Source organism: Cariama cristata, unplaced genomic scaffold (genome assembly GCF_000690535.1).
Source record: "Cariama cristata isolate BGI_N322 unplaced genomic scaffold, ASM69053v1 scaffold25219, whole genome shotgun sequence".
Classification (NCBI taxonomy): domain Eukaryota; kingdom Metazoa; phylum Chordata; class Aves; order Cariamiformes; family Cariamidae; genus Cariama; species Cariama cristata.
The window spans coordinates 1-14597 of record NW_009636766.1 but is presented as its reverse complement, the minus strand read 5'-3'; the positions used below and the strand labels follow the sequence as shown (position 1 = coordinate 14597).

The following is a 14597-nucleotide window of genomic DNA, read 5'->3' as shown; positions in this document are numbered from 1 at the left end:
GCCCCGCCGGGAAAAAACCCGGGGAGGCTGCCAGGCCAGTCTCCACCGCCCGCTGCACACGCTACTCCAAGGTGGAACACGGCTGCCTGCTTCTACTTTTGCAGAACTCAGGTCTTGCAGAGAGAGGTCTTGCTGTTAGCTCTCCAAACCCTCCCTCATTTGCCTTTCTGTAATGATCCCAAAACTTGCATTCCACTCATTAGCCAGCAGTTATCCCAACTTGTTACAATATAGATCTACCTGGAAACAGAAGGAAAAATATCCACCCCCAAACACTAAGGCCTGGCAGAGGATATTTTTTCCTGTGGTTCCCCCTCCCCTCCACTTATAAAAAAATTTTAAAATATAAAATAAAAAAAGCAGAACAATCCTTCATGATAAGATTAAGGTCCTTGATGTGTGACTCTGTTTCAACATGCCCAAAAACTGTCGAGCTTTCTCCTGCATGAAGAGTTGGTCTCGGGTTCCACCACAGGCTACCGCCTTCCAAGCCCTGGTCATCTACAGAGAGAAAAGAAAGCATGTGTACAACACAGTTAAGGGAGAGAACAAACACAATGTTGACATCCTGTTTTAAAAGGCTGCAAAAATAAATAAAACTAACAACTATCATCTGCTACCCAAGGGAAATAAAACTTCAGACTTAGGAGTACCCATCTTGCAATCAGGAGGAAATTGCACACTTCCAGTTTCTTTTCACAGCGGAGATGGCCGTTTCTAGCAAAGGGGGGGTTAGATTCAGCAGTTGCCCAGTTGAGTGCTCCATTTCAGGTCAACCCACATGCCCTTTCAGGGCTTTCCTTTATTTGGTTTGAGACAAAAACCCCAAAATACAAACCCACTAAGTCTCCTTGTGCAGAAAAGATTCCAGAGGGATAGCAGGAATTCAAGAACAGCTTTGGGGTTTATTCCCAACCAGTTCAATTCCTACAGGAGCTGCGCAGCCCCAGGTGTAGATTGCTGTTTAAGGATGGTCTTTGACCATTTTGGTGCCTTCAGTTTCAGCAGGGCCCCACAGTACACTTGAAGAGCTGAAAATCAGATGTGCTTCAGTCACTGCACGCAGAAAGGGCACCCATGAGGTGGTTTTGCACTCCAGAAAAACCCCTGTGAGTCCCCTGATAAATGCAGCCAAGAGATACACAATGCTCTGAACTGGAAACATCCGTTGACATGCACTGCAGGGAACAAGACCTCGAGCTCCAGCATTTGCTTACAGTAACAACATCTCACTCTCACGCAGCCACAGCATGGCTTTGGGGCTGATTTAGGTTCAGCCCACAGCTAAGTGAGCTTCCTTAGTAAATAACTGCCAGAGCTACCAACACCAGTCCGGCACGGTAAATCCCGAGAGCCCAGCAGCATCACAGACAGCTCTGCTGTCTTTGGGCAATGGGATTTTACTGCACACCTGTACTCTGTCACCACACAAGCTGTCTTACTGTCACCTTCAAGTCACTCCCAACGCTTTATTTATATGGATCTATTGGCTCTCGGAGCAATACGGCCCTGCCTAGGACAGGAGGAGAAATGAAAGTGTTTAAGTCAGGTTTATTTGAGAAGGGGAAGGAATTACTCTGGCTGAGGACTACTTATTTGTCAGAAGACAGAGCTTTCACAACAGACACCTCTAAGCCGGGGACAGATGAAATGCCTCTCACTGCAGTGTTTCAGGAAGACTGAGCTAAGGTTGCTCGGTGAAGACAACACTGCACCCAGGCTCTTCCTGGGATGCGAGAACACCCCCACACTAGCCCCCAGTTGCAGTTTCACCCCTGACCAAGGACAGCATATATTTCCATCCCCATTCAAGCTACCAGAGAGCTCCCATGACTTGGCCCAAGCAAACACTTGCAAAATTATGGTCCAAACCCCCTCCTCTAAGCCACGCTGCCTAACAAAGCAAGGATACTCCTCTACTAACACATTCTACCTGCAAATATACCAAGTGGTGAAGATTTTAAAGAGAGTACAATTAACTGTTTATGCCCCAGAGGGGCACATAGGCTGCTGTGACCCCAGCACAACCCAGATATAACTGCACAGAGCTGAGGAACAGCATAGCTGTAACAGCACCAACCTCAGCACAAGCTACAAGGCGACATATCGGAGCTCTGTACTACCACAGGTTCAGGTAGACAGTAGGATAAAGCCAGTCTATGCTGCCTATGGCACACAGCCTTCACCACAACATAGAAACACCCTAAAAATCACAGGGGTGGGAAATACTTTTTTGTTTAGCATTTACAGAGCATTTCAGACTTGCTGTGCCCAGAGAAACAAAAAAAGATGAGCCTACTATTGTCCACCCAAGGAGTGCTCACTGGAAAAAGGAAGGTTTACTTGACTGCTGGATCAATCATCCAAATTCCTTGATGGATTGGGACAGGATGCAGATTCCCATGAGGAAATCCAGGGCCAAACATGCTAAGCAGGCCACAGCTCTGATCAACCACGGGGCTTTGAGCCCCAGCAGAAGGGCAGGTTTGCAAAGAGACAGGAGGAAGCTGTAGTGTGACACCGCTGGCTCAGCATCTCCAACCTTGGTGCAAAGACAGCCCTGCCAGCGTATGGATGCCTACACAGGAGTGCACAGAGCTTCATCCACTCACTCCTCCTCCCAAGGAGGGGCAAGGGTTCCACTACTAGCTAACCTCCTGACTGGGAGAGCAGTGGCTGCAGGGCTTACCGGTGCTGGTGGTCTGAAATGGCTCGGCATTTTCCTGCAGGACATTTTTTCTGGCTGCACTTGCACAAAGGCTCTGTTGAGCAAACCGCTGTCATTCTTCCTGCTCGAGGAGGAAAGGTTCAGGGACCTCGACAGGAAATTCACAGGCTTCAAAGAGAGGGGGGAAAAAAAAAAGAAAAATTACAAGGATACAAGTTAACTTGCCCTAACAGTGTTGATACTTGGCCTGGCCAAAAGGCCAGTTAACAAATCCAGCCCTTCATCCACATTCACATGTACTGTTCAAAGGTAGCTGCAGGTGGCAAAGCTCCCACCTCTGCTTTGCACAGGGTTTCTTTGGAGCAGAAACCAGCTCTGCCCCTGCTCTGAGCACTGCATCCCTCACCTGGGCCCTTTTGAAACCGATGGTCTTGGGGAGGGCAGGCATATTTTGTGTCATATCTTCATCCACAATATCCAGGGCCAGAGACTTCCGGACCTTCTTGATGGGACTCCTGCGCAACTGAGGGACACAGAAATACAAGTGTCAGCACGAATCAACCCAGTGAACAGCCATCCTAAGGGCCCGGGGTGCCCACCAAGCACACGTCACCCCAGCTCTCCATTGCACCAGCACCTCAGGAAGAAGGCATGCTTCAGCCTTCCCTACCACAGGGTACGGCAGCTTCCAGAGCTCTCCTCCTGGCACCCAGAGCCACCGATTAAGAAGAGGAAGGCCCTTTCAAGAAAGGCCACCAGGGAACTCAGCCAATACACCTTGCATACCAGTCCACAGCCTTCTGGAAGCCCAACTTGCCACACATGCTCCAAGCGTGTCATGGGTGTCTCCTGTAGTTTAGGGACACAGCATCTCCTAGCATGCCCTCAGCTCAGCATAAACCAGTACACAGCCAGCAGTATTTTAAGTCGGTTTTAACCTCAGGCACCTCTCACTGATAAAAGGCAGCAGCCACAGACCAAAAACCTTTTGGCATCAACAGCAGGATGAACAAAACCAGTCAAAACACCCCTCAACAGCACAGGGCAGCTCAGCAGCAGGTACTAGACGCAAAGTCAGCTCACCCCTTGTTTCCTCTTCTGTTTCTCAGGCTTCACATCATCCTCTATGATAAGTTCGATGCCAGCTTCACTTCGGAGCACCTCTTTCAAGTCTTCTTCCAGGTGAGGAGTCTGGGGCTGGTGTGAAAAGGAAGAGAGCACAAGACAGTCAAAATTTGTATGCTGGCCAGACTCACAAGTATTTCTCTTAAGGTATAATGGGGTCAGGGGAGGCCACAGCGGGAGCACAAACACAAAAACAACTTACTTATTTCCCAGTTGGAAAAGATATGACAAGATCTCTGCTAGCCTGACAGATTTACAGGATCTCCAAGCATGAGACACTCTTATCAGCTGAACCCCAAATGTGCCATCAAGAGACCAGTATGCACAGAAGGCCTGGGATACTGGAAACTGCCATCCCCACAACACCTCCATTAAGAGACCCAGTTCCTCAAGGACGCCTAGGTAGATCGTTTCCTCGAGGTCACCAGTAGCCAAGCACTGCAGCCTGATTCAAGTGCAGTCTGGGTCATTTTTAGTTGGTTTATAGAGGAGCTAAAAGTCTTGTGGCTACTTACCATGACAAGGTCCCCTTCATCCCTCCCATCTCAACCTGGCATTACCAAACTGTACTTTGTTATGGCACAGACAACAGTTGGTTCACAGTGTCACTGCAGCTTACCCAACCTCCTATTTGCATTCATTGTGCCTCTGCCACCAGCAAGCATCAGACCTGCCCAATACTTACCAGAGGCCTAATTGGTCCATATTTCTCCAGGGCATTTTTGAAAGGCGTCGGGGTGTGAGGAGTGTTGTCCACCACATACTTCTGATCTGGTGTGACAAATCTGGCAGCAGAGAGCAGGAAAGATGAAGGATCAGACATGTTGTAACCCACACAAAGTAACCCTCATCCTTCCAAGCCCTCTCATTACACGAGCTACCTGCAGAGTCTTGCATGGCAGTAGCAGAAGCCGCCTGGTTGGGTTGTTCCTGGGGTGCAAGCGGGGCAAACAGGCATGGAGGAGCCTTTAGCAGTGAAAATATCCTTCAGATGTGCCAGTTATGCTGCCCCACCATGCCAGCTACCAAGCACCCTTGTCAGAAAGCAGTACAGCACCCTGACACAGGCAACATGCAGCTCTGCGGACCAGCCCTACTCTGCAATGCTTCTGCTGGTGGATCTTCTCAGGCTTAGCCTGGACTTGTGACAGTCACAGCTGGACCAGCAGTAGTCCTGGGTGCAAATGTACTTAGAGCAGCCAAGCCAGCTCGCACCGCTTGGACAGGGGAGCTGCTCTGGACGGTGCCAACAGCTCAGTTTTGCTAGCACAGCCAGCACCCCCAAACACTGTGCTAATTCAATCCACCAGCAAAACACTCCCTGTGCAGACCACCCCTTCTCACCTGCCTGATACAGTGCTTTGGGTAACCATTGCCCTGGACTGCCCCACAGGACAGGCAAAGCAGAGGGTGGAAAGCTAAATGGATGGATCTGAACAGCTCTTGTTGAGGAAATCAAATCCCTTCCCTGTTGGCACAGGGCTGACAGCACAGCAACGTTTCCCAGACAGAGACGTGCACAGAAAGCAACAGCCCACCCAGCAGCTGAGCACAACAGTGGTCAACTGGCTGCAGCCCCAATCAGATGAGATTCTTGTTCCCTGCAGCTCAGAGAGGAGCTGTCTTTGGGGGGGAAACACTGATTTATAAAGGAAATCCCCAGCCTGCCCCACCCCTCTCTCAGTACAAGTACTGGGGGAGGTAGTTTGAACTGGACCAGGCTGCTGTGTGGAAAAGGACGCTGTTCAGTTGGGGAGAGGGGAGGAGGAGGAAAGGACTTACGCTGAGTTCTTCTGGAGCAGAGGGGTCTTGTCCCTGTGCAGAGGGGTTGTGACAATCACCTTCTGACTGCACACAGGTGTGGAGGTCAAAGATGGGTTCTCCAGTTCTAGTGTATCCTGTTTGGTCCAAAAGTTTAAGAACTGCACAGCACAGGAAAGAAAGAAAAAGACAACACTCAGTCTCACGCATCCCAGCATAGTATCACAAGTCATAACTTTTTCCTAAATATGAGGGAAAACCTGAAGTAGGGACAATCCTCCCATACCAAGCAGCGCAAGAGGGATCTGTCCCAGTATAAACCAGGATGACTTCCACAGATTCATACCGTCTGTTCATGGACACCCACGTGAAAGTTGCCAGAAGATGCCTCACACCTACAAAGGTTAGCCATTTCCCATAAGGGATGAGCTGATATGACTATAAGCAGCTACTGGGTGGGAGAGAAATCTCTCCTTGCACTGGTCCAGGTAAGGCCAAGCAAAACGGTCAAGGAGAGGTAATGCCAGCCCACCACAGGTCTATTCCAACCTCAGGTTGGCAAACATGAGGGAAGTCCATGTAACACAACAGCATACAAGTTAACAGATTTTGCATTGAACTGTCTTCAGCCTAAACTGTGAGAAAAAGACAACTTGTCTCATCTCTGCTAGCATTTTACTTCACAACAGCTATTAAGTGACAACTTTACTCCCATAAGGAACAAGGTTTGTAGCCAAGAACCTTGTGTTACATTCACTGATGGCTGAAGCTCAGCCTGAGCAGCAGGACATGCTGCTTGCCTTCTCAGATTCCCTCCAGGCCTTCCAGCCTTTTACACCCTGCAGGGCTGTACATTTCAGGTCCTGCTCTGATTTTCCAGTTCTTGCTGGCCTTGCATTCAAGGTCCATCTGAACCTGAGTGTCAGGCTGTCCTGTGGCACTCTCCCATGCGCCAGCCAGGGCTGCACAAATAGCAGAAATAAAGGCCTGGAAGGCACATGTAGATAGGGTTTGAACAACAGAGCAGCTGTGGGAACTGTGCTGGAGAACACAGCGGCCTTTTATTCTGTTTTATAGACAGAACTCCACCACATCAATATAGAAGACACTAGTGAGTTTGAAGACCACAGTGCTCCAAGATGATGTATGTTGGAGACCATGTGTGCACATGTGTGTGGGCACTGTAGGAGTCATGACAAAGGCTGAAAGATCCTGAGTCCCTTTTGCAACAAAGACAAGCCCAGGAGCATCTTCCTAAGCACAGCAACCCAGAGATCTGCACAAAGTGTGTGCTGCCAAGCCTTCCTGCATGACTTAACTGGAAATAAACGGGGAAAGCCACTTTCCACTGTTGCCACTCTGCTACCCAAGGCCAGGGCAGCAATGCCCTGGTGACACAAGCCCCCTGCTGTCCATCGATCCTGCAGCAGGCAGGTGTGTAGATCTGCCCAGTGGTGCTCCTTCCTCATAGCAGGCAGATGCCCTGCCAATCACACAGGGTAGTTGGGCTTCCCTAATGCTGCAAGCCCTCCCAGAGACAGACACAGGCTGCTGCTCCCACAGAAAGGGCAGCACTAAAGACAAGCAGTGCCAGAAGTCAGCTCTGCACCTTATTTTAGGAAAGAGACACACCCTGCACACTGGCATTGCCTCATTCAGGGGAGGAGAAACCCAAAGCTAGCAGAGCTGATGGGAATACGTGGCATTAAGGCAAGTAGACAGAGCACTAACATGCTTATTAGCTCACAACCAAGCCTGAGCAGAGGAGCACAGACTGGGCACTGCCATTGCTCCATACCTGAGATGGAGAGAAGGGCAGTGTCTTGACGGGGGTGCTCTTGGGCGTCATGCTGTTGCATGAGTCAAGGAAGGAAAGACTGGTGCTGGTGGCGTTCTCCGTGACGGGGGAGAGAGAGATCTTCCTCTTCTTCTGCCTCTTCAGCACAGAGGGTGGTGTGCCAAAGCTCACCTCTGCGTGTGGAGAGATGGGGATGAGTTCCCCCTTGCTGCTTTTGCTCAGGTCGGAGATGGTGTGGCCATCCAGGCGGTACTCGGTCACGTTGGGTAGGGACGGTGTTGGCTTGCTGGGGGTTTGCCTCACCGGGCTGTTGCTACTACTGCTGCTGCCGGCAGAGGGTTCCTCAGGCAGGTCAAACTGGGTCAGATCGCACCACCCATCTGGGTCCTGCACAAAAGGGAAACCATCAGAAGCAGCCCAGGAAGGAAAGCTGAGCAGCTGACTGGTGCAGATGCAGATATGAACTGGGAGGTGAAATAAGAGGGTGATGTGAGACTGCACCAGCTTTTGCCAGGAGCCTGGCTAGAGGAGAGCTCAAGACCTTGTCCTCTCTGCTGCCAGCACAGCTCGGAACCAGATCAGGGAACTGACCCAGCTGAAAACTGCTGCTTGCATGTAGGGCAGATTTTTCTATTTACAGAAGGTTGGTTTCCCAGTTCAGTTCACAGCACAGCTGCACAAACACCTGCACACCCACAGAGAGGGGATAAAAAAAAAGCAGTTGGGCATAGGTCTGGGGACAGGGCCTGAATGAAGCGACTGTTACCCAACACCAAACCACAGTCTTGTGCACATCAGTACAGCTCTGCCATAACACCACTGCTGAAAGCAGATTAAAAATAACCAGACCAGTTCAGAGATCAGCTGCTTCACAGCTCAACCCCACCAATACCGAAAGTACCATACAAGCAGGCCCTTAAGGACCCACAGATGGGCTGTCAAGCCTTGGGCAGAGATTCTCTGTCCTCCTATACAAATGCAAAGTGGATCCTTCACAGATAATCGGCTCATAAGCTCCTCAAACAGGCTGAGGGCTACAGAGACATTTCCCTCTGACAGCAGCAATCCCTCTGATTCTAGCCAGCCTGCTGCCCTGGCATGTCTCTGTCACCCTGTGGACCTCAAGGGTAACTTCAGCGCCGCTCGACTGGCCCAAAATTACTAGTTTCAGCGAAGCTACCGCCACTGAAAGCAAATGGTGGCATCATCCCAGTGTGAAGGGGTCTGTCCTGCATGCTACAAGTGGGCCTAGCCTATTCCCAGTCTGTCTTGTCCTATCCCATTCCATAACAGAAGGGAAAGGAAAGCTCATGAGTATGGGCCTGAGCCGTTATGAAAGAGAGCTGGGGACACTCTGGCTGATAAAGGAGAGCTTGAGATCAGGTTTGCCAGCATCTACAGCCGCCCACACCAGAAGAGGCCATGCACAAGGACACACAACATAGGGGAATCTGCAAGCCCAGAGCAATACTTGCAGAGCTGGAAAAGCCTAATCCAACCCTGGAGAAGAGACAGTGGGAAGCCACAAGTCAATGACAGACCCAGTCCTCCTCAGGATGCCCATGGTGATGAGCAAGGGGACCTAGTAAGTTCACCCAAGGGAAAAGGGTGGGGGAATCAGTCTCCCTACATTAGCTGGAAGAGCAAAGGTCTGTTACTTACGGATTCAATCATGTCCAGAGCTTCATTGAGGGCTGGCACAGATGTTGGGTACAAATAGTTGGCAGCTTCGACAACCCATTTGTATGGTGATGTGACAAATGAAGAGGCATCCTCAGGCACTGCATCATCTGGGGTCCCCTCAGCGTTATGCTCTGCCAGTTCAGCAGCTGGCAGCTCTGAGGGTAACTCCTGTACACCCGTCACTTCCTCATCACTGACATCCTCTTCCTTTATTTCAGATACATCGACTGGCCAGTTCGGCAGGACGTTCTTTGTGCATACAACAAAGAAAGTCCAGCCATTAGTAGAAGCCAAGGGAATAACGTCAAGTCCTGGGGACAAAGAGCAAGGGTCCCCGGACACATTCAGCTCCGTCTGCTCTCCTACTTGTCATTCAGTTTATTTTACATCCCCATTCTCCCTCACTGCTCTGTCCCATACACCATCTGCACAGGAGTCCATGCAACCTAACAAGCACAGGACTGTTTAACTGAAGATTTCACTTAACAGCATCCCAGGAGAAAGTTGAACAAAGGCTGAGCAGGTAGCACTAATTCTGCATTTCCTACTTTCCAATAGCCTGCCTTTGAAAACTACAGGCTATCTTCATGAAAAAATAACTGGGTGTACTTCCCGCTTCCTTTTTTAGAGGAAAGGAACACAACATCTCTTCACCATGCCCCCCACATTGAGTGGAGCAGCCTTCTCCCACCAGCAACAGCACAACAGAGCCAAAAAAATCTTCAGTCTCCAAGACAGACCTGATGCTGGGATTGGCAAGATAACAGCACTAGCAGACTGTTGTCCTCCACTTGAGCTCACATTAAATCTCTAGCTCCTGGAGGGAGAGCTCTCCCAAGAGTCAGTCTCCTGGAGAAGGCTCGGGGAAGACACAGACTGTCTACATATACACCAGGCTGTGGCAAAGGCAGCGTGAGAGGCAGCAGAAAGGTGGATGAACAGCTCTGATACGCATTGGCAGAGCAGGGGACTGAGCCAGCTGCCTGCTGCAAATGTGCTGGTGCAGTACCTGGCTCCCAGCTCTCGTTCGACTTTGGCTCTCCTTGTCATCCACCTCCACAAGCAAGTACAGTGACTTGGACTCCTTGGTTTCATTGAGGAAGCCTCCTGTGTCCACCTTTCGCTTGATGGTGGAGTTCCAGTGATTCTTTACAGCATTATCGGTCCTGCAGAGAAAGCAGAAGGAAACAGAAAAATGACAGCAGCTTTAAAGCACAGCTAACAGCTCCTACACACTCTCCAGCCCCATCCTGTGAGCCCAACGCATGGATCTCCGCAGGCCACCCAGTTGAGAAGGCACCAGTGAGCAAAGACATCCTACCTCCCAGGCAGCAGCTTGGCAATCTCCGCCCAACGATTCCCCAGGACCTGGTGGGCCTCAAAAATGATGCGATCCTCTTCCTCTGTCCATGAGGACTTCTTCACCTCAGGGTTCAGGTGGTTATGCCAGCGTTCCCGGCATTGCTTCCCTAATCGCCCTTTCAGGTGCTTGGCTATCAGGGTCCACTGTTTTGTGCCGTATTTTTTAACCAGTTCAATTACCTTTGAATAGAGCAGGAGGGAGATAAGGAAATGGAATAAAGGAGGGCAAGGTCAATACAGTCATCTTCAGGCTTTGCTCTTGGGCCCAGGAAAGGACAGCCAGAGAAAGGCCCCTTAGGAGAAAAAGCTGGAGGGATCCAGCACTGACAATTAGGTGTACCAACAGTTGTGAGAGCAATGATTCAGCTGAATCTCTGAAAGAGGCTGTTTCCATGCAGACATTTTGCTACATGGCACCCGTGAATGCAGACGACCGCTCACAGAAGATGGGGTGGAGACTGGCAGGTGTATCAGGGACAGAGAGACACAGATTTCTGAGCAAGGGTCATGCCTATTTCTGAGCAAGGGCCAAGTCCCATGTGCTCCAAGGCTCCTCTGCCCTTCCTCTTACCACAGGCCCAGCTGCATAACAACAGCGCCCGTCAGCTCTGCATTGGTCTGCCCGCTGGGTGCAGCCTCTCTTTAATAGAGTCCGCTGCTTCAAAGACATGCCAGGGCTGCAGCTCCATGCCCCGCTAGCACCAGGATGCACAGTGAGAGCTCCAAAGCATAAACAAGCCATATTCACTTAAGAACCATTCACTTTGTCACTTCCTTCACCCAGGGCTTTGTCACATCTGCCTGAGGCTCAATGCAAATGCTTTTGGGCACGGAATCTGTTCTGAGCCCCTGCAATATGTCCACGTCACAGTCAGGACAAAACAATCTACTGCTTGCAATGTTCAGCCCACCAAAAAAAAAATCTTAGAGACAAGGCTGCAGAGTTCCTCAAAGAGCTTTTCTACCCTGGCCAGCTGCGCTCAGCTGAAAGGTGCAGGTAGACAGGTGATGATGCTCACAGTGCTCTTGGCCTATAACAAATATCCCTACCACAAGGCTATTGACTATCAAGCACAGACAAATGGACCAAAGACACCAAACCGAGGCACAGGCCAAGGAGCTGGAGTGCTTGCAGGGCAAAGCAATGTGTAGTGCCAAGGGGAAAAAGCTGGAGCCCAGCCTGGCTAGGATAGGTGGGTTGGCAGAGTCAGGACATGCAAAGGGAAGGGGAGAGCAGGCAGCAACTGCTCTGCTGTATGAAGGTGGAAGGACATCACGAGAAGCTTCCTTAGGATGTGCTTGACACAACACACAGATGGGAGGCAAAAGAGACCGTAACAGCCCGTACTGATATCAAAATGGAAAGAAATGGGGGAGAAGCATTACAGAGAATCTGACAAACTAGGGCATCGTGCAGCAGAAAACCTTCGTAAAAGTTGAAATTAATTCCAACTTTTCTTAAGCACATCAAGATGATGAGTCTGTCTGAGCTAGCCCCTCTCAGCTCACTCTGGAATCAGCAGAGAAACAGGCTCACAGAAGTCACGATTCACCCAGTCAACCTCAGACATCTACTTCAGTCTGTCTACTGTGGCACAGGAAATGCCAGTGTTACTTTCTCTTAGGTCCAACATGGCTAGGTCAGGTGGAGATCTGCCAGCAGGCAGATGAATTAATTCCCTTTTCTGCTCTCTCCCTTGGCAGACTACTGTAGCAGCACAGTGTGAGAGGGAGAAGGTGTTTAGCTGAAGAGGCCTAGACCTGCTCCAGCACATCACAACCATGGCTGCATTAGGCTGCTCAGAACAAGTCAGAGTGCTGCTCTCAGAGGTATCCACCATCGGAAAGAATAGCCACAGTTTACAAAAAGACCCGAGGGTCTAACACCTCCATCCTCTCTGCAAACAGTCACAGTCCAACACTCAGATCCTCTCGGCCCTGACTTACCTTTTGGTCCTCCTCTTTGGTCCAAGGGCCCTTAACCAAGTCTGGATTCAACACTCTCAACCACCGGTACTGACACTGCTGATCGCTGCGGTTCTAGGAAAAGGAACGAGAATAGTGATGCATTAGACTGGAGGCTTCAAAAGCCCGTATAGCAACAGCAGTCCCCACACACACAGGCTGTCCCACAGAAAACCTGCAGAAGCACATGGAGAATACATACTATGACTAGGGCACTGGGTACAGAGCCAAGAACCTCAATTTCTCACCCCAACTCTAACAGACTCGCCCTTGAAAGTCCTCTGTACAAGAAGGATGTCTCCCTGCCCTGAAGGAGCACCGTTTCAGAGCCTGGAGTTGCAGTCACAGAACAGAGTCCCACTGTGCAGGTGCTGCACAGAGATGGAGAACCAGCCCAATGAGCACAAGAAGCAACATGCAAACATTACAATTCCCAACTGGGTAAGGGGCCACTTACAGGAAAGTGACTGGCCAGGAACTTCCAGTCATTCTGCCCGTAGTGTCTTACTAACATCTTCAGCTGTTCATCCTGTAAAGAACAAAGACATCTGCTTTCACATACACTGAAGCAACACATGCCACAGGCACCCCTGGGCTGATGGCATCAAAAGAACAGGCTGGATATTTTGAACTGACAAGAAGCATTTTTTGGCATTCTGCATTCAGGAGAGGAAGGTAGCTCATAACGTCCTTTAGCAGCGCTCCAGTACATGGAGCCCAACTGGAACAGACTGATTCTGGGCTCTGTACTAGGGTGAGCTCATACAGTGAGTACAAAACGAGAGCTCAGCTCTGTTCCAGTACAGTCTGGTTCAAATACTGTGGCCAAGGCTACTTGCTTATCCAGCCCCAGTACTCCCCTGACCCGACAGCCCATCTCCCAGATCAAACACTGCTTTTGCCTGGCCAAGAAAGCTGTCTGGTTGAAGTGTATCACCAGTAGCCCAGTGGTCTACTGTTTTTCAGTGCTACAGTGCTTCACAGCATTTCTCTCATGAACCTTTCTATAGCGCAGGTGTGTCTATGCGTAGAGCTCACAAAAAGCCTGCTATAGGTGTCGTTGCCTGTGTGCTCTGGCTGGGCAAACAGAGGCATGAAATAATTCCCTGCCTAAAATGAGCCCGGGGCTTTGAGCCTTGCACAAAGACCACCTTACTTGGTGTTCAGACCCCAGGGGAGACAGGACATCTTGTAGTTTTCACACAGGACAAAGATGATGGGAGAAGGGAAGAGAATATCCCATCTGAATTCAGGCTCTCGGCCAGGATGACTAAGCCATGACACCAACAGTCTCAATGCTCCTTGCTCTTGCTAGAGAAGAGGGAGGACATTTCCACTGTGCAATTCAGCTTGCTGGAGGCCTCAGTCATCCTCTGGAACCCCTCTTTGCTCACAGGAGTGCTGCAGGCAGCAGATGCCTTGCTCAGGGCTCACATGCTTCAGCTAAAGTGGTTGGAGTTGTCACTCTCCAGGCTACACTTCAAACTCCCTTGAACCTCCTAGCCCCATTAAGGCCTCAGCTCACAGCAGCAAAACAGACACATGGTCTTCTCCAGCAGCAAGACAGCAGGAGGTGGTGTTGTGGCCAGCAGATGAGAACTGGGGTGGAAGCACCCAAGCCCCGAGTGCCATGTCAGAGCCCTACCCCAAAGGACCGGCCCTCGGCAAGTGCCATGCTCTCACTCACCTCTTCTGGTGTCCACTTGACTTTGCACCTGCCGTCCCGCTGCTCCGGCACATCCGAGTCAGTATCCTGGTAATGCAGCTCATCCTGGTCCTCACTAGAGATGAATAAAGAAAGAACACAATTTCCACCTCTGATAAAAATGCAGCAGATGGAGCAACCTCCACCAGACAGAGCAGAGGTCCAGAGAGCAACCCGCACTGTGCAGAGAGGAGCTCCAGATCTACTCTCTTCCAGTACTGAGCCCCGACACCTCACAGACATTCACTCAGACACCCCAGGTTTAAAGGAGTCCCTCAGCTTTGGACTCCCAGTGCGTGCTAGCTACTTTTATGCCGCTGAGAGAAAGGGAAGGAGAGTTTCTCACGATTTCTGCTCCCTTCTGTCCTCCAGGGAGGACTTTGCATCTAGGGACTGGCACCATTTCCTCTCCCTACAGCTCACCAGTTTCCCGGATTGCTGGAGTAAAGAAAAGGGACGCGAGAAGCAGCCAGAAGCCGGCTAGTGCTGGGAGAGCAGCCCCAAAGGGCTCTGTCCATCACCCACCCGCC

At 50.5% G+C, this 14597-nt stretch overlaps 1 protein-coding gene across 1 annotated transcript; it reads right to left on the bottom strand.

Moving 5' to 3' along the window:
* Positions 1–199: 199 nt before the first annotated feature.
* On the bottom strand, positions 200–14505 carry MYBL2 (v-myb avian myeloblastosis viral oncogene homolog-like 2; the record flags this gene model as incomplete). Its single annotated transcript, XM_009708046.1, has 14 exons — positions 200–501; positions 2690–2836; positions 3075–3191; positions 3752–3865; positions 4479–4578; positions 5576–5715; positions 7353–7739; positions 9015–9284; positions 10045–10201; positions 10357–10577; positions 12345–12437; positions 12820–12891; positions 14050–14143; positions 14414–14505. Coding segments are annotated over 14 exons (2133 nt in total), but the record flags the coding sequence as incomplete, so codon positions are not given.
* Between the last annotated feature and the right edge of the window lie 92 nt (positions 14506–14597).